Raw genomic sequence first — 27,719 nt, 5'->3', positions numbered from 1 at the left:
CGTTCTAACGTACAATTCCGAGGTTTCGAACGAACGTGTTTCTATTTAGTTTTATCATTAAATATCGTGTGTTGTCGAGCGCTCTTTCTTTGGACGTTCGCGTTTAAATTCCTTTTCTAAGTGTCGTCGATTATGCGCGGGGGCAGGGGTGGGCTCTCCGTCGCTCGCCGAAGAAGAGACGAATATCGACGGCGGTCTAATTTTAAGAAAGCGTGCGTACACGCGCTTCCTGGCGCTCCCTCTATAGGGGGGACGACCCTCGGCAGGATTCTCTTTGCGTTGCCGAGTTCGATTCGAGACGCGCGAATCGCCCCTCTTTAACGTCGTCTCCTCTCTACCTAAAGCTTTCTCGTTTCCGCGCGGCCCGGCGTCGAGCAAACACGGTCTCAGAATTTAATGTAGGAAAGGGGTGGCTGGATGCTCAGAGATAAACGGCCTGGACACGGGCAAAAATCTCTCGAAAATAGGGCGTCGATTGCTGTGTACCACCTTACACCCTCCTTTAATTTTTTTCATCTCGCGATCCGAAAAAACGAGCTCTGTTACCTTAAACGTTACGCATTTACAAAACTCCGACGAGGGGGATGATGTCGTCTTTCCATGAAATAAGGGATGAGGTACACTGCTCTTTTCCCTTTTTTTCTTTCCATTCTCGCGTTTCTTTGGCCGTCAGCCCTTTCAGTGCCATCTCTCCCGATTTCTCTGCCAAATCCCCCCCTGGACCGTCATAAAATTTCCTTCGAACACCTAATATAATGCGTATCAGCCTCGAACGATAAAAAGAAGAATATAAAAGAGAAACGATGGGGAGAAGGAATAAACGGAGTAACTGGTTTCGGGCTTCGTGCAGGGTTGTTTGTCGGAGTTTCGGGGGATGAATCTACGTGGAGAAACGAAGGAAACTTCGAGGTCCATTTTCCAAGCTACAGGAGACCAAGAAATGGCGTTCCTCGATCCCCTCTAACTTGAAAACTACAGCCTCCACGATCTACAACCCCTTCTCAAATGGTCCCGCGCGAAACCCGAGGGCAAGCACGAAACCGAAGAGTTGAAACGTAACTTTGGAAATCAAGGTCCCGCGGTACGGGAGTAAAAAAAATATGGCCCTCTTCGCGAGAAAAGAAGCTCCCGCGAGCCATGGCTCGAATCAAAGGGAAAGCTCCCTTACGTAACTGGTGGTGCCTCCGGAGGCGACGTCGAAGAGCGCCTCGTCGTAAAAACGGGGAAAGTGAAATGCGAACGAGAGAAAAAAGGGAGAACAAAAAGAGGAACGCTCTGGTATGATTGAGTGGGCGGGCCTAGTCGCGAATTCTCGGGGCACTGAGAGGGTGAACGGTGCAAAGGAGGATGCCGAGTGAGCGGTAACGATCCTGATCGCAGACTTTTTACCAGAGGCCGGACGAGTACCCGCCGGGCGGAACGCGCGAGCGAGCTGGACCTTTCGCCGCTGGCGACGAGTCGGTAGACTTCTCGCCGATGCTGGAGTTCGAGCTGGACGTCCCGTTCTGCACCGTTGGCCCGTTGTTCTGCGGCTCCGTGTACCCAGTTCCGGTTACCGGATTCCCATCTGCGGAACAACAGGGGCCATAATCAGTCTGACGTTCGTAGGATCCGAAGAAACGAGCTCCCTCGCCCTCCCTTCCAGTAGAGAAGTGTCTTTCTTTTCTCTTTTTCTATTTTTCCTTTTTTTTGTTTTTAGAGAGGAAACTCTTGATCGATAGAATTTATGGAGTCGCTTTGAGTTTGTATCATTGAATAGAGAGCAAAGAAATCTTGAGGGTCACATTTACTTTTGTGGATAGACCCTGAGGGATGATCCGCGCGAGGAAATTCAATTGCTTCGTTGCTATGATTTCGATCGAAATTTGTTTCATACAGACGCATGCAATCGTGTGTCGGGGGGTATAGAAACGTGACGGGTTTCTTTGTGATTAAAAAATAAATGCATCGTTTTCGACAAAAACGACTGCCTAGTATTCTTAAAAATGGGGGACTGAATGGGCGTGGAGTCACGTTTTTATACGATTGATGATGCGTGTTTGTAATATAGTGTTGCAGAGGTATGTAAAGATTTCACGGGTAATATTTGCATGCTGGCTTTTTTTGTTGCCTTTTTTTGTTGGGGAACGATCGAGAAAGGGGGACAGGGACAACACGCAGGGTAATTTACTTCGGGCAGGCAATTAAGCGTAAAATGATGCAAGGAACGGCCAGTTGCCTCGATGCATTGATAAAGAACGATTGATTGTCTATATCTTGTGTGTGTGTGCGTATGTGAGAGCTACTCGAAGGGGACTTAGGCTACGCAAGACCAGAGCAATGCGTAATCTACCCGTGTAGAAGTCAACTTACCGTTCTATTACTGATTAGATATGCTGACCTATGAAAACTGGTCGGAGAATTGCTTGAATCGCGTTTGCAATTTTTTTTCTGCGTGGTTGCAATGCTTTGGAAATAGAGGGAATGTTCGACGATGATCGAAGGGGTGAGATTCAAGCAAGTCTGGGACGCGAAGGTGGAGGATATCGGAGGTAAGGGGTGGATAAAGAGTGGGGCCGGGCGCGGGGCTATTGTTAATTATACCAAAGTACTTTGTTGTGCGCTGAGAGTGGAAAGAAATTAATGTTTCGCGCTTTGGATTATTTCCAATTGCCTCGTGTAAATCAGGTGCTATTAATGGGTTTCAGAGAGAGAATGAATTGTAATAAAACCCAAGTAACTGAACGCTAACTGTTCATAGAGCAACTAATACTAGCCAACACAAATAGATCACACTCGCAAAACCAAATCAGTCAAGATATCGCAATGAAATCCAATCCTCTTCTTCTGCGGCAAAAGAACACAAATTATTCGCTGAAGAAAGCTAAATAAGGAGAGAATGAAAGGTTACAGACACGCTAAACTATAAATAAATCATTTCGCGTAGCATGGCTCATTGCCTAAAACGATGAAGGGATCACTTACAGAAACAAATTTATCGCTAAAGCAGTATGGCGCGCCGATGACCTGGGCCAAATTTATCGGACTCTTTAATTACAAAATATATATAAAAAAAACCTATTCAAGCCATATTATAACATTATATACAGATGAAAAACAGAATTCACTTCCATCGCAATATTTAATTACACCCATCGCCCAATTTCTCATACCTTTAAAACACTCTACTCTACTTTCTTAACTCTAAACAAAATAAACTATAGTAAATATAAAATAAAATTAAATAAAAAATAAAGTAATTCTCCAACTCTAATTAACCCCAAAGGAGTACCCTCCACGAAACAGTGGCTCGTCGTTCGCCCTCATCTGCATACCGAAAAGAAATGACGAAAGTTCTCTGGACGCGCCTCGGGGAGAAAGAGGACAGTAGATGGAGATCGGGGCGGGGTACATCGAGGTGCATAGATCGGGGGGCTGAAAGATGCAAACGAGAAAAGAAGAGCTGGGCAAACGTTACCTCGACACCTTCGTGCGTTGCGCCTCAGGGGCGTCACGGCAACTCCGTCTCCGGTGACCGGGTTGCGCGTAATGCAGGATCCACCTGCCAGGGTGGTTTCGAGCGGGTAGGAAGGCACAGAGGACGACAGTTCATAGGCCGGTGCACGCAAAGCGACACGCACCAGGATTCACCACCACCACCAACCACCATCACCATCATCATCATCATCATCAACCACCACCCCCATGCACCGACACACCGCGCAGCGAGACCCACAACCGTAACCCAACCCGTAATTGTGTTAGTGCACGCGACTCTGTTCTGCACGGACGAGTCTAGGATACCATTTTTCTCAATTTTAATATTCACTCTTTGTTGCAAAAATTGGCTATCATTTTTTTAAGAATAAGGGAAAAGAGAATTCTGAAATACCAGGGGAGAAGAGAGTATAGTCATTTTTTAATACTGAATTTATTTCTCTATGCAAAAAAAAAATGTTTGTAGTAGAGGGTAAGAGAAATTTGGAGAACAATACCTAGAGGAGATACAGCGAGGACGTAAAAGCCGTTAGAGTTGCAAAGTTTACAAGCTTTGAGGTTTCGGAAGAAGAGGTCTGGAAACTTGACCTGCCACAAAAAATTCCCAACCCTTTGTTCTGAAAGCTCAAAGCTTGTAACTAAACTTTCAGGCTCCCGCAGCTTTTACAACCTCTCGCTGTATTCATTCTAGAGGGCCACGGTGTTGTCGATTTTTCTGCCACGACTCGGGCGCTGAATATGAATAATGAATCTCGGCATCCGCGACTCGTCCGTGCGAAAAGGAACGTGTACGAGAATGAAACGGAAACAGAATGCTGTACTATATTCGTGTGAAATAAGGCAAGCAGAAGCGAAAGTAGTCGAATTGCAAATAAATCAGGGTTATGTGTTGGGATGAAAAACACGTGGGGGGAAATTAGTTGCTAGCACACGAGTGAAATCGTCGCACACGTCAAACCCAAGCGATATAAGTCCTGATGAAATCATAGGAACAATTCAAGCATCATTAAATGCTTTGTTAATCGTGTCAAACTGTTAAGTTTATGCAACTGCAGAAATTAAAGAAACTAATGTAGTTCGACTTTGACTGACACTCGAACGATAAAGCTGTAAATCTTGAGTCAGAAATTCTCTTCGAATCTCAATGGTAACAAGTGCCATTAATTGTACTCGCAATGAAAAATGTAAAGATAAGAGTAAGTAGCTTTTGTCAACGTATTCTTTTCTTTTCGCACGTTACACAATCCGTGGCTCGAAGGCTGTTGACGTGAAAAAAAAAAAAAATTAAACCAACGGAGAATTATTTGTCGCAAGCAGAGAACGTGTGTTAACAATTAAGGGGCGAAAACAGACTAACTCAAAATATGTGTATCTAGTTTCGTGGGCAGGCCCTGTATGCAAAGTCGGAATGAACATCGAATTATCACAAAAAAAGCCTCGTATCTTAAATTTACGAAATTCTTTAAGGAACAGCGAACGTTTGCTGTCTAGCTTCTACGGATCCGAGTGAAAGGAAATAAGCAACGGCGAGAAACAGAAATGTTAAATGAAATTCTAAACGCGATACTTCGCCTTACACGAACCTCGAAATTTAATTTGCATTAGCAATTTCACGATTATATAATTGAAAGTCGATCGTGTATTAATGCTCGCTAAAACGAGCTGCTCGGTGAATCGTGGGGAAATTTTATACAAATGTTTATCTGTCGAATAAAATTTTTCGATCCATTGAACATGTTTCGAGAGAAAGAATTTCAAAGTTAATTTAGTGAAGTCTATTCTAAATGCTCTTTGTTAACAAGTGCCTCGCTCATTTACAATAGAGTAATTTTTCTTCGAAATTACTTCGGGTGCTACTTGTCCAATCAACTTTCCCGTGCCACGATTCATCGAACAACGTATCCGCCGAGTGGACCGCGACGAGATCGCGAGCAAAGCGTGATAATAATGTAAATGAAGCTGAAACGGTGACGAATCTTGGGAACGATACGGTTCCACGTAGCAAAACGCGATCTCTACTAATCAAAGAAGAATGTGTTGTGGGAGGAGTGTCGTGTGTCATCTACTTGAACGTGTCTCTTTTGCACACTTACGAAATCGTTTGATTCTCCTAAAAGCTGCTTGCGAACAATTCAAGAGGATGACTTTCTTTTTTTTTTTTTGGGTGGTAAAGCCATGGATTAGTTACACATAGAAAAAAGTTCGTTCGTGTCTCGCTAGCTCCACGTACCGACAAGAAACCAAGCGTATCGAATTTTTGTGCTTGCTTGGCCACAGCCGTTGATAAAAAGAAACGAAACGATGCGATATGCTCTAGCGAAATCGTCGAGCTGTGCTGCGAACCGAGAACCAAGCGTGACGCTTAGGCAAAGGTAGCCTGATTTAAATAAATTGCCCGTGAGAGCCGATAAGGCAAGCGCAATTAACGCGTTAACCCCGATAAGAGCCTGCGACACACAGACACATATTTCAAGGTAGGTCGAATACAGTGCGAGTTCAAGTGTACATTGCAGTTCGAGCGGTTGCAAAATTGTCAGCGCTGCCAGGATCAACGGTGCAACGAAAAGTCAATCGAGCTTCGTCGAAACCCTTTAAAGCTACTCAACTCAAGGAACTGAATTTCAATCCATCGCAGTGTTAGAACTGAAAACAGAAGCTAGGAACTTTTGTACCGAAGCTGCACCCACCACGGTGTTACAGTACAATAATGCCTGGTGAACTATGGTTGGAGCGAAATCTACTCCCTCGAAATAGACCACTCTCATCGCTTACCTAAAAAGTACATGAAAATTTCAAGATACTTCTCAAAACTATCCTCCGCATCACCGATGCTAAGAAATAACTTCATAAATAACGAAGCAGCAGATCCTTTAATGTTTCCAGAACAGTTAAGTGACCAAACAATTTCGTTCCAACCATAATTGCCAGGCATTTCGTGCACAAGCCATCTCTGGACCGCTATCGCGTGTAAAAACTCGCTGCCGCGTTCCCCCGCGCTCGCACCGTACACCAAAACGTATCACCTGACGAGAGGACAGTTTGCAAAGTTATACATGGCGAGTCACATTACACGTCCATCCCGAATTGCTTCTCAATTCTGAAATTTCAAAGAGCAGTGAATCTACTATGGGAAAGTATTAAGCTTTATCTGTTCTAAAGCTAACGATAATAACAAATGTATGGAAATGAATGGCCACCACTTTGGGCACATATTGTAGCTAACAAGGGAAAATCCCGAACCCGAAAATTAACAAAAATTCTGAAACTATGTGAATATGTGGGAAACTTCCTCCTGATTACAACGCAATTTTTCTTTGTTGCCCAAATTCACTCTAAGGGGGTGTAATTCACCCTGAAAATACGGTTATTTTCCGATTTTTTTATCAAATGATAGATCTAATTAAAACAAGTAACTGTTGTCTTGAAACTTTTTTTCTATCTCTTACATTTTGCGAGTTATAACACAAAATCGGAAAATAGCCGAATTTTCAGGGGTTAATTTCACCCCCTTGGAGTGAATTTGGACAGCAAACAAAAACTGCGTTGCAATCAGGAGGAAATCCCCTGCATACTCACAAAGTTTTAGAATTTTTTGAATTTTCGGCTTCGGGATCTTCCCTTGTAAGATAAGTAAGCAACGCCATGAATGTCCAGGGCAAATAAATCTTAATACTTTCTTATGGAATAGAGAAATCACTGCTCTAAGTCAAGTGGAAAAAATACCTTTTTCAGTATCATATGTTTTCGACACTCCGCCAATTTTTACGAGAATTCAAAATTAGCCCCCTTTCAAATGTCCACACTGAGCCATTACTGTTGTGGTGCCACGATCCCGGTTTGCTAAAAGTTCTCGTCCTTTGCAATATTTCATTAAGGCAGCAGTGTTCAAATCACCCTCGGATATAAAACACTTGTTTGTAGAAGAGAAATTTTGGACAAGTCACGTGACTCGCCCTGTATGCCCTTCGCATCTAGGGGTGAGCAGGGAAGAAGAGGTGATTAGAATAGATTGACCTTACCTGTGACATCGTTGGTCAGGTTGTTGCCATTGCTGGCCGCGTATCCGTTGAGAACGCCCGCGATCGAGTCCGAGCTGGCGGTGCTCTTCGCGGGCGACACCGACGAGGAGCAGGAAGATGACGTGTCCCCGATCAGGGGTATATTGCTGCGCATGTGATTTTTCGCGTTTGGGGTGGTGGGTGGGGCATCGGGAGGGCCAAACAGGCGATTGTATGAATCATTACCGGGCTTGCCGCGCGGCATTTCGTTGCTGTTGTTGCTAGCAGGGCCCTCGCCGCCGAACAACGCCGAGCCCAGCTGCGACTGGTTGTGGTTCTTCACGCGGCGGGGGCTCGTCTCTTCCGGAGCTGAGCCGAAAATGTCGCTGCTTCCGCCACCGGGGGGTTTCAATACCCTGAAAAATGGTAATAATTCAGTATTAAACAACTGTACACCTCTATCATTTCAATTATAACGGATCCTATCGCGGATTTGCTTCAGTGGCTTTTAATGCTTAATTCTACTTAGGGTTTATACAAAAACCGACTTTTGATAAAATCGGTTTTCGAATTCCACTATTCCTCGCCCTAAAAACAAAAAAACAGTTGAACCGGTATTCGAATTTTCAGAGAAAAAATAGAATTAAAATAGAAAATAAATGTTTGTACTTATTTTAAGAGTTTTCAGTTTTTTTGTTCAATATATATGGAATTATAAAAATATATTCTACGTATACAAACCCAAATAAATAAAAAAAAATTTAAAAATGAAATCATTCATTTAATATTTATGGATCTACAAAAATATAACACAATAAAATACATTGCATACAAAACCAAATGGAAAAAACTAAAATAACTAATATCCGTACAAAATGTAAATTATAAATCTTTATTTCATTTTGTATTTTTCTTCCGAAAATATGAACTCGTGAAGATTAGTTTTACAGTAAACTCTTACATACTACAATATGCTTGTGTCTGAGGTGGTAATTTCCAGTCAAAATGTTAACGTTTTTAATTAATTAATTAATTCATTTTTGCATATTAATTTTAGTATATAACACCGTTTTTAAATTTAAAACCCGGTTTTCGAATATTGCAAATTTATATATAAAAAAAACTGTTTTTAAAACCAGTTTTTAAAAACCTTACTTCTACTCAAGGTATGTAGGTACATTTAACCCAGATGATCTTCGAAATGATCGTAATTTCATTAAATCTTCTAACTCAACGATCATCCTTCACTTTTAGTCCCTCCTGTACCCCTTTTCTCACAAATATACCAGTGTTTCCCAACTTTTTTTTGAGTCACAATCGTCTTTCGTAATATTCAAATAATTTGCGACCCCCGTATAAGGTAAAGAGAACAGATTAGAAATAGGTATTTCAGAATAGAATTCTAACTGAATAATATAAAAAAAGAAAAGAAAAACCGTGACAACGCCGTAGAAAACACTTCGCGACCCACCGGTCGGGAATCACTGGGACATACAATGCTCCCGATTTTTCAGTTTCGACGATTCGAGAAAGTTCGAGACGCGTCGAGTTAAGTATTTTCGAGGGAAAAGGGTTGAGAAGCTTTGTTCCCCACCGCCTGGGGACAGGGACCGCCGGTCCCCACGGGCGGAAGGAGTCGATGCAATTTGCTCGATAAATCTGCGCTGATTTCTCCGTAACGAGGGTCGTCTCTTCGCTTGATGCGTGGCACGCGCGCACTTTGTCGCGTGCCCGCCTGCACGGGTCAAGAGAAACGGGGAGAAATAAAGAGCGAGGGGGGCTGACAGGGCACGCAGGACGAGTCGCCAGCAATTAAAAGCACGGGATCCATTCTTCCTCCGGCTCGACGACCAGCTTCGTTAGCAGGAGCGGCTCAATTAACGAAGGAGTCGCTCGCGCGTGAGGATTTTTTCGGGGGCCTGAAGGGAGGCGGTTCTATTGGATGGTAAAAAAATGGACGTGAGCACAAATCCTGCCCATATGGGTTTAATACGAACGGATCATTCATATCTGGTGGCATTTTAAGGTGCTGGTAATTCCGAGCTATAATTTCAATTGTGCAACCTCCGAGCAGACACGGAAGACTTACGAAGATGTATATAGAATACTAAACATAGATTCTATTTGAAGGGGCACCTGAAGCTCGCCGCAAATTGTCTAGGAGTTGCGGGAACAGTCGAGTAATAAGTCTGACACAATCGTCGAGGGCAGACCCGACAATAGAGACACTTCGGAATAAGAATACCATGACGAGGAGCGATTGTATCTTTGAAACAGGAGACTCTTACGTAAGGAGGAGAACAATGGGCAAAATCGAATTACTGGACCGGAAATCGAGGCTCTGCCCCCTCGATTGCTGAAACGCTGCTCCGCCAGTAGATCCTAGATCCCCGAGGCTCCTCTCGAGTCCAATCCACAGCGAACCTCCTCGTCATAACCCACCGATCGCAACTTGTTTCTTACATAGCAAGCTCTAGGGTACAGCGTGGCTGTAAATTCAGCGACAAGGATTTCGGACTTAAGGGGTATTACACCAAAGACGCTTGCTTTTGAAGGTGATATTTGGAAATTAATTGTGAAAAACCTATCACACCTACAGGGCGGGGTTTCTGCTCACATATTTAGTAGTGTTTGAACTATCAACACAAATTTTTGCAAGTACCAAAGTACCAAAATTTTTTTTAATCTATATGAGTGTAGAGTTTTACGAATTTCTTAATATTTTAGGGACATATTTTCGTACCCTGAAACTATTAGAAAATAAAAAAAATCTAATTTTTGGGTGTAATACCCCCTTAAAGCGCAAGCGTCCCTCAATTACGTCCAATCAACATTCCCCGTCACGCCGTTACGAATCCTTCGCCCTGGCGAGAATTCGTTAGTCGGCGATCGATCGAATAATCGTTCCACTCTAATTAACGACACACGCGCGCTCGTAGCTCGCCTCTGCCGGGAGACGTATCATACCGTGCATTTCATTCACTCGGCGATAAATCAACGCTTCCTCGTTACGGTGTCTCGGATAATTGAACTCTCGGCGCGGTTTGATGGAAACGATTCGAGGGAAGAGCATCGAGGAAGCTCGATGCTCAGCGACCATGCCTATACCGGAGGGGGCCTGATTTAATAATTCACGCTCCGTTTAACAGTAAAAATCCCCGGGCGAGGGGCATGCGCGGAGTTGGTCCAATAACGAAAGCAATCTAATTGCCCAATTATTGCTGGAGGCTCGCTACGAGACTTTGGAGTTTCTCCTTGGAGGAGCAGTCACGGTTCACAGCCGTGAAGTGTTGTTTGGTGGCTGGCGAACAGCCCTGCGCTTGAGTAACCCACGCGGTGGATATGGAAACGAGAGAGCGAATAACGAGGATAATCAATCGGCCGTAGGATGCGAAGAAGGTCCTGGAGGGGACAGGATGGGCGCGCCTGGAAGTATGCAGCGTACGGCGACGCCTCTGCTGTGTTCCTTTGGACGCCGGGCACAGGCACCGGGGTCGTGTTAATAAGACCGTCAACCTGTTTTACGCGCCGCGTCTTCGATTATGGGGGACGAGGCGCCGCTCTCTGACGCGGCTGTTCGTCGATGCGCGGATAAGAGGCGCCCAGGACTCTGATATTAGATAGTTAGCGCGGCGATACAAATCACGCGGTAAATGGGAAGGCGCGGGATGCACGATGTTATCATTATATGGCTTCGGTTAATTGAGTTTGTACGAGGATGTGGTAGGCGAAGGTAGGAGGTAATGAATCTTCGGTATAGGGCTCGGTGAGCGAGCTACTAGGAGAGTTAATCTCCTTCCCGATGTTCCGTGTCTAAACGACTATTACTTGCTATAGTAACAGGAAGTTAGTAGCCGAATGGAAATTTTAAGACTGCAGAAGAAACTGTTTGCAGGGGATTGCAAATTTTTAGATTGTCTTCGGTATAGGGCTCGGTGAGCGAGCGACTAGTGAGCGAATCGTTCTAGGATCAAGTATTTTTTCCGAATTACAAGAAGACGAATACAAATTGCGATTAGTACCTACTTTTAGGTGATGTTTATTAATACTATAAACTGTAAAATAATTTTTTTTGATAATATATACATGTATGGCATTACAGTCGTGTGATGTGTCGGCGTTTTTTTCTGCGGTTTTGCCCTGATTGAGAAAAAAACCGGGGTTCCGATCTACTTGGTATTTTTGCAGCATATTCAAAATATATACCTTTTTGTAACTCGGTATTAACCTTTAGAGGGCCGTTTTTTTTCCGCAAAAATAGTATATATATAACGTATATGTTCCGCTGACTTGCACAGAGCCCCAAAATAAAATTTTTAACATTTTTTAATTTTAAAAATACAGTATGCCCGAGTTCTTTTTTAATACTGCTGATCACGATTTTGTAATCGGATTATAAAAATATTAGACCTACATGTCTGTTTTAAATACCAAACCTCAGAGAACTTAAAAAGTTTTTGTATCATCTTTTCTTTCTTTTGTTTTCCCCTCTTTTTCCCATGTTTTTATTTATTATTTCTGGTATTTTTGTGTTGTTTCAGGAATTATTTTATTTTGTTGTATTTTTTGTGTTCTTTTGAACAGAACGAATTTGTAGTCGAATATACATACAATAACGGTCGAGCACTAACACACATTAAATCATTTTTATATAGTGTGCTTACCCAAAGTTCCTAAAGGGGCTTTGCCAGTCCACTAAAGATTAAGAGTGAAAGCTCTACTTTCTGAGATAAAAAAACAGCCGTCTGTGCATCGCGAAAATCAACATTTATGGTAAAACTCGCTTTTTCCTAGTCGCTGTTCTAATAATTTTGATTGAAATCTTTTTTCAGAGGTCCGTTAGAAAATTACAGTTTCTAGGAGAAACATATTCCAAGGAAACCGCTGTATCTTTATTTTTAAGTTTAATATCAGGGCAAAAGCAAAGACACTTTATCCGAACCATTGTAAACCACTTGTAAAATAGATATGTAGAAAAAAAATATATTATTCTGCTCTACCTGATAGTTATAAACATTGTGTAAAAGGAAAAGTCTCTGCTTGCTTTCATCTCCTTGTAATTAATTCGCAGAAAATAGTTGATTTTAATCTTCTTCCTCGCGTTGATATCTAAACGATTATTACTTTGCTTACGGCACCTCTGCAACGTGGAAAAGATTCGAAATTAGCATCCAAATGCAAATGTTCGAGTCGCAGAATTAACTCTTCTTTCCAGAGAATTCCTGCGCGCAAAGATCTACAAATTTTCAAGTGGAAAGTTCCCCGCTGCGCGGATTTCTCTGAGCTTCCCGTGCACATGATGTGGGCTGTGACCCCGGTTGCTGAACCCACCAACACCTGAGCATCGCGTACCTAGCTCCTAACGCTTACAAAACCGCGCACCCTTATCTTCGCCCAGAGCCACCGAGGGCCTGAAAGCCTTCGCGATTCGCTGTAATCGGTGAAAACTGCGCGCAGCGGTGCTCTTAATAGCGCGGAGCGGAAGCTACGCGAGTGGAATCAGTGGTGGTGTACGTTAGCCGCGTCTAAACTCTCGGCCAAAGTAGCTATCAACTTTTTCTTCCAGTCGATGAAGGTTTTTTGCACGACATCCATATGGGAAGTGGTACATCTATGTGGAGTAACGAAAGCATCTTCCATTGCGCTGGACGCGACGTTAATGTCCATCGCGGCGCCAATTTGTGTCAGTTACGAGGCTCGCGCAGTCGGCCAACGACTGGCGGCGGCCAGCCTCGCACTCTGATAACCGTTCTCCGCTTGCAAAACGACAACGAGCAACGTATCCTGGCAAGTGTGACGAGAGCTCGGGAAAAGTGGACCAGGACACGCTTTCCAGAGTAATAATCGCCGAGATTTGCGCGTGGCAACAATGACTCGACGCCTCGAACGCGATTATCTTGGCAGGCTCTGCCCCTGCTCGGTGTAACCGACGACAGGGCAAGATGCCGCGATGTCGCCAACCACTTACGCGCACCATTTGACATAACAGCGCAATTAGATTATCTCGAGCTATTCCTTCGCGCGATACGCAGCGATAAATCGATTAGGCGACACGCGTGGGTGTCGGCGCGCGGTGATTAACAACTATCCTGGATGCGCGACTAGTTTTCCTTTGGATGAATATAGTTTCGCGAGCTTGGAGGATCCTTTGTTGCGGTTGGAATTTTTGATTCTTTAATTATCGGTTTTAAAAGTAATTTAATTGCACTTTTGTAATGTAAAATTGTAGGAGAAAAAACGAGCCTCGGGGGGTGATGGGGGGCTCGAACCCGCGATCTTCGGATCCACTGCGCGGTGGGCAGCCGCCTTAACCGATTACCCCAAAGCCGACTCCCCGAGATCTCTAGCATTTGCAAAACTTTGTTCATACTTTCTGTGTACGAAGACGAGAGATGGTAATAATTGGTGACGAGCAGGCATCATCGTCATGAGATCAGGATGCTAAGTACATCGCACACAACTCGACTGAACATGCCCAGAAAATAGGGCACAAGGGCAATCATCTACTTTGCGAGTCGTAAAGTCTGATGAAGGAGAATTAAGAGGAGCCTGCGTAATAATCGACGTGACGCGAAATTCTGCGCGTGGGCGATGCTCCATTACAGAAATACCCCTCTTGTCATCGCTTTGCTTTACGGAGGATCCGCACGAGAAGGGCTTCCAAGTTTTTTGGGGTACCTCCGATGCCGGCCACTGACTGGTACGGAATTTATCGAAGGTAATAAGATAGAAGGGTGTCGGTGCCATCTTCCGCGACGACACCCCCGGTGGACTCCGCCTTGTCACGGTATCTGGTCTCTCGGTTCGACGAGCAGCGATCGGCGAGGTCGAGCGAAGCGTCGCCGTGACAGATCGATCGCTCGAGCACGCGAGCGGTGAATTGAGAAATGCTCGGCAATAATTTATTTACTACTCGAGCTATCCATCAACCGGGATACGGTTTATCGTCGCGGATACAGTAGGTCAGCTGCATCCCTATCGTCGTATGCAAATGTGTACCTTGCAGCAAGAGGGGTGCCAGCTCCAGCTTTACCAACATCGAGTAAATTAGAAAAAACTGTTTATAAAATTATTGCTTTGACTTGACATTGAGAAGAGAAGAATAATTGAGAAATATATATTTTCACACGATAAGTCAGTGTTTCCTAACCGTTTTTGAGTCGCCCGAGGCAAATTTAATTCTAACTCTAATTTAACTCTAAAAATATAATTCTAACTTAAAACAAAAACTGCAAAAACCGTGGCGACATCCCAACAAACGCTCCGCGACCACCGGCGGTTGGAGATTGAAAAAATAAGTAGTAAGGTGAAACTCGTCATAAAGAAGGTGTAAAAAATTTGTTTGTGATGAAAATTTGCAGAGTACTTGGTTAATTCTTTAATAACAAATCAACCAATTCAAAAACTATTTGAGAATGATATTTCAAGATGTTTAACTATTAGTAATTTGTAATTAAATATATAATCCGTATTTCTGCTCGTGAAAAATAGCAATGTAGGTATGTATTGCCCCAAGCTCGTGCAACACTCGCGTAAATGTTTAAATAATTTAGAATTATTTTGTTGCAACTATAGTACAAACGTAACGCGTATAATAAGAAAAATACGAATCTGGAGCTGCAATGCCCTGAAATCTACCCGCGGAGATTATGCGGAGGGTGCGAAAAGGGGAGCGTATCTAGAATCACCATTTCACCGCGAGATGCTATCGCCAGCCACCGCGATCTGCCCCGTTCCCTTCGGTTATTCCCATTAATTCTTACATCGGCTGTTATCAACGGGTACAAGCAGCTCCACTTGGCTCGATAGCGATGCTCGACCGAGGAAACCGATAGCCGGCGTCAAAGTTCCCGTGGATAGGCTCGACTCGCGAGAGGAATTCTTGGGGGATAGGGGCGAGGGATCGCCGCGCAAATGGATGGTTTTTTAGCGGCATCGGCAATAAGGAGTCACGCTCGAGCACTCGTCCTAGCTGCCGGCAACGCTCCGTGTGAGGTCCAGGAGGTGGATGCCGATAACAAGGAGCGGCACTGTGGCCGATACAACACCAATATCTTTTATCGTGTTTCGGACAATGGTCATTGTTCCAGCGTTTAATTACCGCGGTCTCGGTGCAACCTAATACTTCCTCGAGATCTCATGTACGGCTAAATAGTTCGCCGCGGAGAAACCTCCGCGTTCATCCGCCTATCTGCTCTCCTCGTCGGACCGAGGCACAGTTACGGGGATTTCCCTCCCTGTGGGTGTTTCTTGGACATCCGAATGAAATTCAATTAATTCGCTGCGTGAGGGTTGAATATTATTGTCTGGTAACAAACTGCTGAGAATTCAAAGGTACCATAAACTGAAGGAACACTAGCAGGTTTTTGTAGAATTCTGTTACACAATATAAAAATTAACATTTTTACATTTCTTTTTAATTTTTGTTGTTTTAACTAGCCTGTAGTGTGATGTAACATATCCTAGGTTCTAAACATTTATATAGATTGCGTTGAACGTTGTAATGTAGGAAACAAGATTCTAAAGGTTTAAATAATATACGGCACCCCAACTCTATACGTCTTCGCACCATGTACGCTTTTTCAGTCCCCTTAACGTCGTACTGTCCTTTCACCGTCGCCAACGCCTCGACACGCGCTTCGCTTTCTCTATCGCTCTCGCTCCCTCGCACCCTCAAACCTCTTCAAACCCCATGAACGAAGTTACGCAACGAAGGGTTAAGTATTTCATTATAACATTGCATCCTTTGCGATTGTACAAGTGTGAAAATGCATAAATCTTTTGTCCTTTTCCTCCTTTACTGTAAAAGAAAGGATGGAGTACTCTAGGAATTAGAAGATGAAGTTATAGACGGTGTAAGAATGGCACTGTCATCTCTGCATCGAATCAAAGAAGCTAATCTCAACCCTTTCAAGCCCGACTCCTTAAAATCCAATTACACAGGCATGGAATAATCGAGTAAATTATCTCCAATGCCCATCATTCTCGTGAAAATACCAGCGTCCCTCTAGCATCACTATCATTACACAACAGAGGCCAATTAGGTTGAATCTACCCTCCGAATCAATCCCACATTGTCCCCTTACATAATTCCTAGCCGCAGCCATCCAATCGGTTGAAACGAGGAAAAGTCACTGCGCGTTCATTGAATCGCGCTAATGACCGCGCGATTGGATTTCTTTCTACGTGTCGACGACGGTGGATCGTATCTGAAGGATCAGACGCGAACGTGACAACGCGTTTACCGATATTCACACGTGCCTGTTCGCGCCGCTGCGACTAATTACCATGGACGACGGCTGTCCCGTTCCCCCTCGCTCAACGGACTCTCTTTTCGCCCCGTCTCTTACGTAACGCGCGTGATTCCGCGGAACAATAGTGTCCACCGCGTGAGAGCCTCCGCGCGCGCTGGGAAGAAAACGATTAAGTGATTATCAAAGAGCGCGGCTCGGAGAGGAAACGACGATTATTCCCCGCAAGAGTCTCGTGTCGTCGACTCCAGGGAAAAGGAACAATCGGACGATTCGTTTCTGGAAACGATCGCCAGATACTCCGCGCGCCAAGGATTTCCCTCCATTATCGCCCAAGGATAATTTATTCCCTGGCGGCCGACGGTTGCCTTCAACTCGATACCCTCTCGCAAAGAAAGCTAAACCTACTCGTAATTTCCGACGCTGATACCTAAAGCTTCCTCGCTCTATGCGGCTGTCTACGCCAACGCACGCGGCGCGCCGCCCTGTGCCCCCGAGACGTTCTCGCGTACAGCCGCCTCGACTTCCTGAATCGAAGTTAAAAAGCCTGGCTCCTAATTGAAAGGGGGCGAGATGGACGTGGGCTAAGTACGCTCCACCGATGTTCGAGTCTAGCGCGGTGCCAGGTCCGGGTGATGTATGGCTCTGAAGCGGGGAGAAAGAGTCCAATGTCTCAGGCAACTAGATGATACTGTGGGGGGATCTAAGAGACATTGGAGGATCGACTTCGGTGGAGTTGGTTCTTCAACTCCGTCGCCCGGAAGTCATTTTCTCCGTGGGTCCCATAAATAGGTAGGAATTACAAAACCTATTCCTCCAATATTATTATTATTAGACGCAAATCCATAAGTGTTCGGAGAGGATTAAATTAATTATCCCCCGCTTCGAAGAACTCTCGAATTTCCCGTAGAGAAGCGTTCAACGACCCGCCAGCGTGTATAAAAGAGCAAAATCTGCCTGCTTACTCATCAATCTAGCCAAGCGAGGATCGAAGGGTGAAACTCTCGTTCGCGAGCCATTGTTCCGCGGACAAAGTGTCCCGTGGCAGCCGACAGAGGCTTGCGACATCGTCGACGACACCCAACGCCAAATACAGCCGTCCCTGATGGACGCGGATACGTGTAACACATATCGGTAACTCGGAAAGCCTAAGTGGACGGTTAAACGCGATGCAGGATCGATTAGGGGAACGATCGATGATCAAGACGTAATCGGCGAAGGCAGGGGGACCTAATTGCGTGGTTTCTACCAGCCGCGAGACAGAGGAAGCGCCTCGTCGGTGCTTATAAGGAAGCTGGATCGACCGGGTAAAAGAATCAAGGAGCTTTACGTAATGGATCGCCCAAGTAATGGACGAACTTTACGCGAAATTAACTAATTGCCCAATTACGCCCCCGCTCCGGCGACTGTGCAACGTGTAATCGATCGTCTCGTTCGGTTCCGGTGAAATCGTCGATTTATCCCCTTTCGGCCATAGACGCGGCTTAACAAGCGGATAATCACGCCAACTAGCAGCCACCCATCAAAATTCATTCCGAAGTCGTTCGTTTCAATCGGTCCGCGATACTCGTTAACGCGGTCCAGGGCTAGGGACCGCGATTTTCTACTTCGTTCACGTGGATCGTTTTACTAGACTAGAAATATCGCCTCGCCAGTTACGGCCAAATAAATCACGATCCATCCAACTCGTCAGGCTACCCTCTAACAGTGAATTTTACATGGTGGCAAAACTTGCAAACATTAATTCAGAATAATTCTTTTCATTTTCAGAGATTTTTTTTCTTCAATTGCATTTTCCAAAACCAATTTTCTTCGATCGATCTTTTCCGATATGTTTACATCTACTAATACACAGTGTTATAATATAATTATCTAATAATAATATTTAATGTAATTATTTACTCGAGATACCTAAGTGGATTTTTATACAGTTTGGGAGAAAAAGTGGGTACTCTAAATTAAAAAAATTCACCCTGCCATAGAGAAGATATACTTTTGCTCGGTAATAGTGCCAGATGCTGCGTTAATATGTGCCTTTTAAGTGGGTAAAATACTTTGAACATAAATCTAAATATCTTTTGTTAACACCGTTTTAATTAATTTTCCAAAAGTGAGTAGAGTCGGAGCTGCCAAAACATATCTAGAATATTTCAGTCACTAGCTGCAGAAGCGTCCTGTCTGAGAGGGGCCCGAGACCGCGAGTTCCTAGAGAGAGCTGCTAGGTATCGCGTTTCCGCGTGGAACTATTCACGTCTCGTGGCCCTGAATAATACACAGGAAAGGCCGCGGAACAAAGTATGAATTATCGAGCGCCCCGTGCGTCGTACAAAAGGCAGCGATAGCTGATCGTTATCGATCCGGCTTCTAGGCTTTAGCCAGACTTATCAGCGAACGTAGGGGAAGCATGGATAGACAGATAAGAGTCAATGCTCCGCCAAGAGGGGGTGGTGTTAGGAACGAGGCATATCAATGGAGCGAGGAGCAATCGAACGAAGCGCGCAAACGTTTCCGTGTTTCGTGCCGCGGCACCGACGGTCGGTTCGTTATCGTGTTCCTGGCGAAATTCCACCGCTTTATTATCGCAGCAACGTTTGTCCACGGTGAGTCACCGTTTCTGACGATCCCCAAATATATAAATTGCGTCGCGAGCATGGATCGATCCTGGAGGCTTTGGTAGCTCCCCTGGAAGCTTCAAGAAACTTACGTTTGCGTGAGAAGGATTTACACCCTTGCACTAATCAATTTTAAAAAAACAACCCTCTGTCCCGCGGTGGTGCGAATTAGAGGGTTCAGCGCGGTGACGAGGTTGAAAGGGGCGGTCCGACGAAATGCGCAGGCAGAACCGCCGAGGTCCAGACGGAGTTAGCTCCAACGGGGCTTCAGCGCGTCACGCGCTCGCGAAATCCGACTTTTCTCCTAGGAAGCCCCGAGGAACGGTATCCACAAAAGCTCGCGGCGATCGCGAGGGGGGGAAGCCGCAACACGATGCGCGCACCCTTTCGTGTCCAAGCCGGACGGCGGAAGGTGGGTGAGTAACCCCATCTGTCCAAGGGGTGGGTGGACGTATCGCCAGCCCGGAAAGAGCGTCTCGTTCGCCTCGTAACGCGATACGTTTCGATCCACGTGGAACTTGGAGACCGGCACGGGGCCCCGCCGACTCGTTTTACACGCGGGGCGCCCGCACTGGTGGGACGAGTCGAGGAAGTCGATGCTCGGGGCCTGGCGGGGGAGGATCAAGCCAGAGAAGATACTTCGTTACACCTCGATCCACGTGGATAATGCTCGTCGACGGCAATCGCGGTCTGGTTCGTGCGATAGGTTCGAGCGGAAGCGATCACCGTGGAATCCGTGGACTCGTTTCGCGAGCAGGCGCGTCGATTTTACTCGAGAGCAGCCGATAACTCGGTAACTGGGCCTGCTTCTCGATACTTTTATTCGATGGAGGAGCGAGCTTTTCAGTGAATTTTTTGGGAGTGGTAAACTTGTGAATTGTAGTATTCTGCTTGACTCGCCCCGACACTGGGGCAATACTTTCTATAATAGGGTAATTGTGGGAGAGACGCCGCAACTTCGGTATTTCAAGGTTAATAAGCGAGAACGTGTTTCCATTATTACTTTTATAGATTTTCCTATTTTTCGAGGTAAGCCTACCGCCCTTTGCCTCAATAGTTATACGTCGAGTTTATTTTTGCTATCGTAGAAGTTAAAAATTCATAGCCTTTGTAAAAAACTAATTTTGTTAAAATTTTGATTTTCTTTAATGCTAGTAGTAGCGCAATATGTTCAACTAATAATTATGTATCCTTGGAAAAAAATTTCATTGGAAAATTTAGACACGGTGACAATTTTGCGTAAGGTGCGGCAACTCTCCCACAATTACCCTAATAATTCTAATAAATTTATTACAGGTAACTTTTGTAGATGAAAGAAAAAAATACTTCGGTCAAAGTGTTACTAAAGTGGGAGGAACATAGGTATTAAAGCTGCAAAGAAATAATTTCACGAAACAGGGAATAATGAGGATTAACAATTCCAACACGCCCCGCAGTAATTTGCAAAACAAACTCGCAGTTGCGTTCGCTATTGAAGCAAGTAGGAGGATCAGGCAGAAATCGAGGTTGGAAAAAAAAGACGCGTCACACCCACGCGACGTTAAACAGACATACCTCATTATCCTCGTTTAAAGAGGGCCTCGCCGAGGAGAGTAATCATCGTTTGATAATTGGTCGAAAATTAGATGTTCCCTTTTCAGTGGCCCCTGGTCGCCAATGAAATCGACATTGCCATTTGGTTTCGTGTCCTCGAGAGTCGATTGTCTTGCCGTTAATTAAACGGGCTCGCCCACAATCTGATCGAACTCGTCTGTCAAGGTTCCTGGCGACTCTCGTTCGACGCATAGCGTTCTAGGTGACATAGTAATCGAACCGTTGGCAGTTGCCAGGCTGATACAGCGACTTCACCAGCTGGCAGTTATCCCAAAACAGTTTAAGACCCCTCGGGGCTAGGTCAGGACCGGTCAACCGTATATAGGGATACTCAAGTAGGGCATGGCACCTAGGCACGTTTAGGAATTCTATCTGACTGATTCAAGGGTCACGCAGACACCAAGTGGGTGCAAAGACACTGAGAAGAACACCGAGTGTCGCGTCTCTGGATTTCTACCGCCTCGACTACAGGAGGGAAGCTCCAAGGTGTGGAAGAAGAGAATCGGTGCAATACTTCCTTAGAAACCTTTGTAACTTTTACCTAGCCTCGAGCTAACTAATTCCTCTTTACAAATTTTGATAACTTTTACTCCGTCCAGAGTGAGCTCCAGAAGAGGAGCTCCAACTCGCGAAAGAAAAGAATTAATGCAATACCCCCTTACAAAATCTCAATAACTTATGTACGATACGAATCGCCGCGGAATTAATAGAAACTGACCCAGATGCCAATCGAAGTCTCTAATGAGAGAAATTCGGAAGCCTCGTGGCGAACTTGGTTCCAGCGATGAAGCAGCTTAACGAGAGAAATCCGAAAACTTGGCAGTCTTAATCAAAATCTCCAGCGAAGAGAAACTCGAGCACACCCCAGAGTGGACTTCAAGGAAGTCCCGTGACACTTCCTATTCGCCTGAGATTTTTCAACCGCCCCCTGTCATCCATGGAACCTGTTCCACGGACGAACCGTGAGATGTTCAAGACTCCTCAGGGATGGGACAAAGGGGGCCACTGTGCGGCAAAGGATTCCTCAGGGGGCTCCTACAAAGGAAGCATTGTAGCAAGGCGCCTCGATGGGAGAAGCACACACGCGGACACTTTATCCTTGGATCAACGGATGAGTATCGATCTCTGAAGATCAGATCGCCACGATCAACTAGGCCCTCGACAGGCTCCGCGTACCAAGTGACACTTCGCGCGTTGTCACTGAGCACAGGTGCGAAAAGAGGATTATAGGAGCTGCAAGTGGTCGTCTTTAGGGAAAGAAGACAAAATAGAGGATCTCGGGGACAAGTCGCCACTGCAACGTCCACTAGGAAACGAGGATAAACCCTCGTGGGATGTACAGTGGCGCTCAAGAAGGAGTTTAAACTGTGGTTGGTGGAGGGGTACCATTAGGGGATGAAGGTGTAGGCAACGCAAAAAATATATACAGGATGAGTCAAGCCACCTGAATAGCTTCTAAAATTCTTGAGATAGGAAGAAATATTTGAGGAAAAAATTATTCTGTTCGTGGTGGACGGACCTTTGCCTCGGGTGACTCACCCTGTATATAATGGTAGTAATAGTGGAAAGGTTTAAATTGTGAACAGTGATAGAGATGAGATAGTTTCGTTATTCTACCCTAATTATATCTCAACATCTATATCTCCTATTACTTAAGGGTCGTTTAGAATGCCCCAGCAGTACCCCTAAACAGTATCGAGTTTATTACGCAGGCGTGTAAGAATACGACGCTCCAAAGCCTCCTTTGACCACCACTGCAGGATTAACCACTTCTCCCTGATTTCACTTAACTGGAAGGCCACGTAGGTGTAAACCTTGCATGGGGGGGGGGGGGGGGGGCAGCGAAAAATCATAGCGACGGCAATTAAGCGCAAAGTGCCCGGAGGTGACATCCGTATAATTAAAACCGGCGTAGAAGCGAGTACACGTCAATTACTCCGAGGGCGTTGACCACATTCTAACGAAGCTCAATTGCGCGAATCTTTGTGGCTTACGCCGACCTACCAACCGCCCGAAATTGATCCCTTTTTTTTATATGGTTCTTGCGAGCTTCAAGACGTTCTTGGAAGGCGATCTTCAAGGTGGGTCGGTATTGGAACGCTGCTCGGAGGCGTTGCTTCGTGAAAGAGGAAAAACGCGCGAGAGGAAAAAGAAACGATTAAATAATTAGACGGCTAATCTTTTCTAAGGAACGTAAGACATTCGTGGAGCGACGGTCACGCTTTCTAAACCTAACTGTTTTCCGCTCTGCTCCTCTATTTCGGCGTTGCCTCGACTTTTGACACGAGACGCGTCGTTGGTAGCTGAAGGCGGCTTGTTAGGAATACATGAGAAGTGGATTTCTTGCCTCCGGTGGAGCGTTTGCTGGGTGGTTGACAGTGGAGCTATCTAATTGCGATAGTTAAACGATTTCATTCAGCATCGATCCTCTCTTTGTTTATTTGTTTGCGTCTTGTATCTTTCTATAGACCAACAGATGTACGAATGCAATTATTCCGTAGGGTATGTGGAACTCCAAATTTCACTATAATAAGTAGCATAAAGTCTTTTGAGTACAAATCTACGATAAATTTATAGTAAACCTAAGAAGTCTATGCTAGTGGTTTTAATTTTAACGTCCCATGTTTCCTAAATAAACTGTTTCACTGCAGCTTCACCTGTGCCTTTGGTACACGGTACAGAAGCCACTAGCACTGTAATTTGCAACATATCAGCAAGAAACGCGAATGAACGGTAACGAAGCAAAGCTCTCTCCCCTGATCGCAGCGCCATAATCATTAAAAGCCATCGGAGGAACCTGGTCCCCGAAGAAATTGTACCCCGCCGAGGGAGTATTAGCCAAGCCGATCGGTTTTTCCGAGCGCGGCGGCCGTTTAATAATCGTTCAGATTTACGCTCGCTGCCTTCGAGGCCCCGCGATACCAATTACAGGATGGAAATCCTAAAGGATGCGGCGCTTCCTGGGAAGCATCCAATTTTTATCACAACCAAAACCGCTCGAGTAATTCCGCAGATAAACTGCTCGGCGGAAAGTACCGGTGTGTAACAGTTGTTTATCCTCTTTGCGCGATAACCGCTTGTACGCGATGCCTGGCGATAAGGCTGCTCTCGCAGGAAATTCAGGATGACAGTATGGAGGGTCAGTGCGGCGGCAAGGGAACGATCACGACTCGACTTCAACCGCGAAACGGAGCATCGAATGGAAACGCGGACGTTTCGCAACGGATGAGGCGACGTTTCTGGTAGCTGCGACAGTGAACTTGAAATTTTCTCGGATTCCCTGGGCAGCTGCAACGTGGAGGCGCTGCGGCACGGGCTTCCAAAACGGCGTCGAGATTCAAGGACCGCCTCGCGAGATGTAAATCGATCGGTCACGGAGGACGCAGATATACGTCGTACTCAGTCTCTTGCATTTTCGATGCGCGAAGTGGTGCAATACTTTGCTTTTTAGAAGCTACTGTCTGTACAAGCTGGAGGAGTGCTTCGGATGGGTAATGGGCACAAAATGTAGGAGTTAAAGAATATCAATGATTGCTAGGGTGTCGATTAATCGTTTTCGTGGAGTATATTGGCTTTCGATATTAAGCTTGATAATTGAGCTATCAACGCCGTAGTGGATTTGAAATTATTGACGTTTTAAAGTCGTTGCTTACAATTTCTACTTTTAGGTATATAGGTATGATTGTTTGCGAAATATAATTGCACAGGCCAGTATTTTGCGACGTAAATCAACAAAATGTTCAGTGCAAAATCACGTTTTTGTGTATGTTTTTGTAGGGTTACACTATAGAATTAAAATTTTGCTGTATAAAAAGTGGTTTATGCTGAAATGTCAATTCACCCAAAATTGTGGGTAACGCCACTACTGCGTTGATAGCCTCAAATATTCGATGGAATATCCTCAGAATTTATTTAGATTTCAAGGAGCGCAATTGGTGTTATCTAAGAACTGTTGCTAAGAACGTTAAGATGCGAATCCTATAAGTATCTTATTTATAATTCCTAATTAAAAGTCGTAGGTCTCCAGCCCGGTAAACCTACCCTACATTTCCTACACCCAAAATACAATCTCCCTAACTATATCACATCCCAGCTACGTCCATTGTGCCTCTCGAGAGCCAGCAAAATTCTCCGAGAACCGATCGAACCACTTCAGAAGTCAATATCTATACCCATCTTCCAGAAAGATGTCTGGCCAGCACCCCAGAAGCTATATCGACACCCCGAATTCGAAACCCACCTGCCACCCAAGCTAGAAAAGGAATCCCGCCCCAAAAGATTCCGCGTCCACCTTCCCCAAGAGTTTAATTTCCACGCACCGCTGTCATCACGCCCGCGGTGGTGACAGCCTTCGAAGGCAGCCGCGCCAAAGGGAATCGATAAGCGTTCGAGCCCCGCGAGTCGCCACTAAAAAACTTGGAAACCGTCGGAGCAGAGGGAGGATCGGTCGTGGGGATCGCGGAAAATCCGCAGTGCGGATAGGGAGAGACCGCCTCGCGGAATTTACCTTTTCTTCCCGTATCCGACGTTGTCGAGCTCGACGTGTCTGTACGTCGCGTAGGTGGCCATGGTCCTGGTGGTGTCTGTCCCGATGCTCCCTCGAAGAGGCCCGCACGTATACGCCGTGGCTGTCCTTCTCCCTTGGCCGGTGCACAGAGAAATAGCCACAGGGTGGGTTCGGAGGGGTGGAGAAGATGGAAGACGGTGCCGCCGAGGAACTGTGCACCGATGCTGCGCGTCCTTGAGACGTAGGCTCGGTCCGGTCTTCCCAAGAGAGCAACTCGCGGTACGGATCCTACCCCCGGGGTTGGAAAAAAAGGTCACGATACTCGAACGCGAGGGAGCGCGGGTATAGGCAGCGTCGCGATCAGCCGAGAAACTGGCAGCCGAACAAGGATCCAGCCGGTATATAATCCCTCCTCCACTGGTGCTTCCCTACTCTCCCGCTCGGTTCGACGCCGCTCCCTTCTTCCTCTCTCTCTCTCTCTCTCTCTCTCTCTTTGGCTGGCGCGCGCGATCCACCTCTCCAGCCGCTAATCTGCCCGTCCTTCTCTCTCCCCCGCGAGCTCTTTCAGTTTGATTCCGTCTGCACACGACTGTCTCTATCCCCTTTCGGGTCACTCTCGACTCACCCTCTGTCTGTCTCTCTGCTTCCCCGCAGCCAAGCTCTTCCAGTCCGATTGTCCCGCTGCATCCACCCTTTTTTCCCTCCGTTCCACCCCCGTCAAGCTTCTTCTCTGGCGGAGCCCGACGCTAGCACAGTGGACCCGCCATCCTGCCGCGGATGTAACCCCGGCAGAGTTCTGTATGTGCCTCCACCCTTCCCCTGGTGGAAGGCCGACGACGCCGACGCCGACGTTCGTGCATTCACCTCAATCAATACGGCCGGCGAACCGGACGGGCTGCGGGCACGGGCGGCGCGACGGAGGGACGCGTGGGCGCACCGTCGTCGCTGCATGTGCACGCCGGTGCACGCCGATGCACGTGCGGCCGTGCACACGGCGCGGATAATCAGCGGGAGAGGGACAGAGGACGGAGGAGAGCAAGATCCCTGGCGGCGGGGGGTGGCTCCGGCGATCGTTAGGGGTAGTGGCTTCCGCGGAATTCGCGAAATGTAGCGATGCTTTCTGGGTTTGTTGATGGGGATGGTGGGTAGTTGTTGAGTCGAGGGTGTTGTGTCGATGGATGGTTTCGGTGCACTGCTCGGTGACATTGAACCGGGTGGATGCCTTGGACAGCGTTTCTTGTAGGTTTGCACTTTGAACGGGGGTCGCTTGGTTAGGTATTTGATTCGAGGTCAATTTTAACCGATTATTTTATTGGTAGACACATTAAATTGGGTAGCATTATGTTTTTATAGTAGACGCTGATCTTGGTGGGATTTCAAATACTTATTGCCTTCAAGAAGTGATATTAATAATATGTAACACGTGTAGTTGTTAACGAGTCATGGGGTAATTGGTTGCGAGGGACAGTGACTCCCGAACGTATCCGCGCGATTACATTTGAAAGTTTTGAGGAACGAAATACCTACGTTCCAACCAATTGCATTTTTTCTTAGCAAACTAATCCTTCTAGCTTCTCAGAAAAACTCATGTCATTTCAACCAATTCTAAAAAGATAATGCAATTTTAAAACTTTCTTTTGTCCGCCACTGTATACGGGGTATTTATAATATATTTTGTGGCTCACAAAAGTATTCGAGTAGTTCACTCCATACGTGCTACAGTTCGTGATAAATGAATGCTACTATATCATTTTATACTTGCAGAGGATTGGATTGGCCAATACAGTAGTTTATTAACAATCAAAAGTTTATTTTAACTTCCTGGTGTGCGTAGTCAATGTTTTCTCAGGATACGTCTTCCTATGCCACGCCAAAGTGATAATAAAACGCGTTACATCATATTATCTAAATTACTTATTACCTTACGATATAACAGCGCGTAACAAAATAGGTAGCCAAACCTTATGAGCGTATTCTACTCGCCTCAAAGTTGAATAAGGCTCACATAAGCACGCGTCCTGAAACGTTTCTTTCAGAGGTATAAACACCTATGTTTACGACGGAGCGTGGCAATCACGCTCGTCCAAGGTTCCCCCTATTAAAAGCAATCCTATTACGGCCTCGCGTAACAGAACTGAAAATGATTTGGGAATTTTTAAAACACGTTTCCCAGCCCCTAAGAAAAACCTTTCTACCAATTTTTTAACTCAGCCAGTAAAAAAAAATGTTTACATCTAAAAATAGAAGAATTTTTCCTCCCCTGTTCATATGACATTCCTTC

The 27,719-nt window shown here is 45.6% G+C and overlaps 1 protein-coding gene across 1 annotated transcript; it reads right to left on the bottom strand.

Moving 5' to 3' along the window:
- Nucleotides 1–112: 112 nt before the first annotated feature.
- Jupiter (microtubule-associated protein Jupiter) lies at nt 113–26,082 on the bottom strand. The gene is made up of 5 exons (XM_076816322.1): nt 25,439–26,082; nt 7,497–7,891; nt 5,571–5,594; nt 3,458–3,541; nt 113–1,567 (listed from the first exon to the last, which is right to left on the bottom strand). The coding sequence occupies exons 1-5, from the start codon at nt 25,498–25,500 to the stop codon at nt 1,386–1,388; spliced, it is 747 nt and encodes a 248-aa protein (XP_076672437.1). The 5' UTR covers nt 25,501–26,082; the 3' UTR covers nt 113–1,385.
- Between the last annotated feature and the right edge of the window lie 1,637 nt (nt 26,083–27,719).

This window comes from Andrena cerasifolii, chromosome 7 (genome assembly GCF_050908995.1).
Source record: "Andrena cerasifolii isolate SP2316 chromosome 7, iyAndCera1_principal, whole genome shotgun sequence".
Lineage (NCBI taxonomy): Eukaryota > Metazoa > Arthropoda > Insecta > Hymenoptera > Andrenidae > Andrena > Andrena cerasifolii.
Note: the sequence above shows the minus strand (reverse complement) of the source record. Positions and strands in the feature narration are given on the sequence as shown.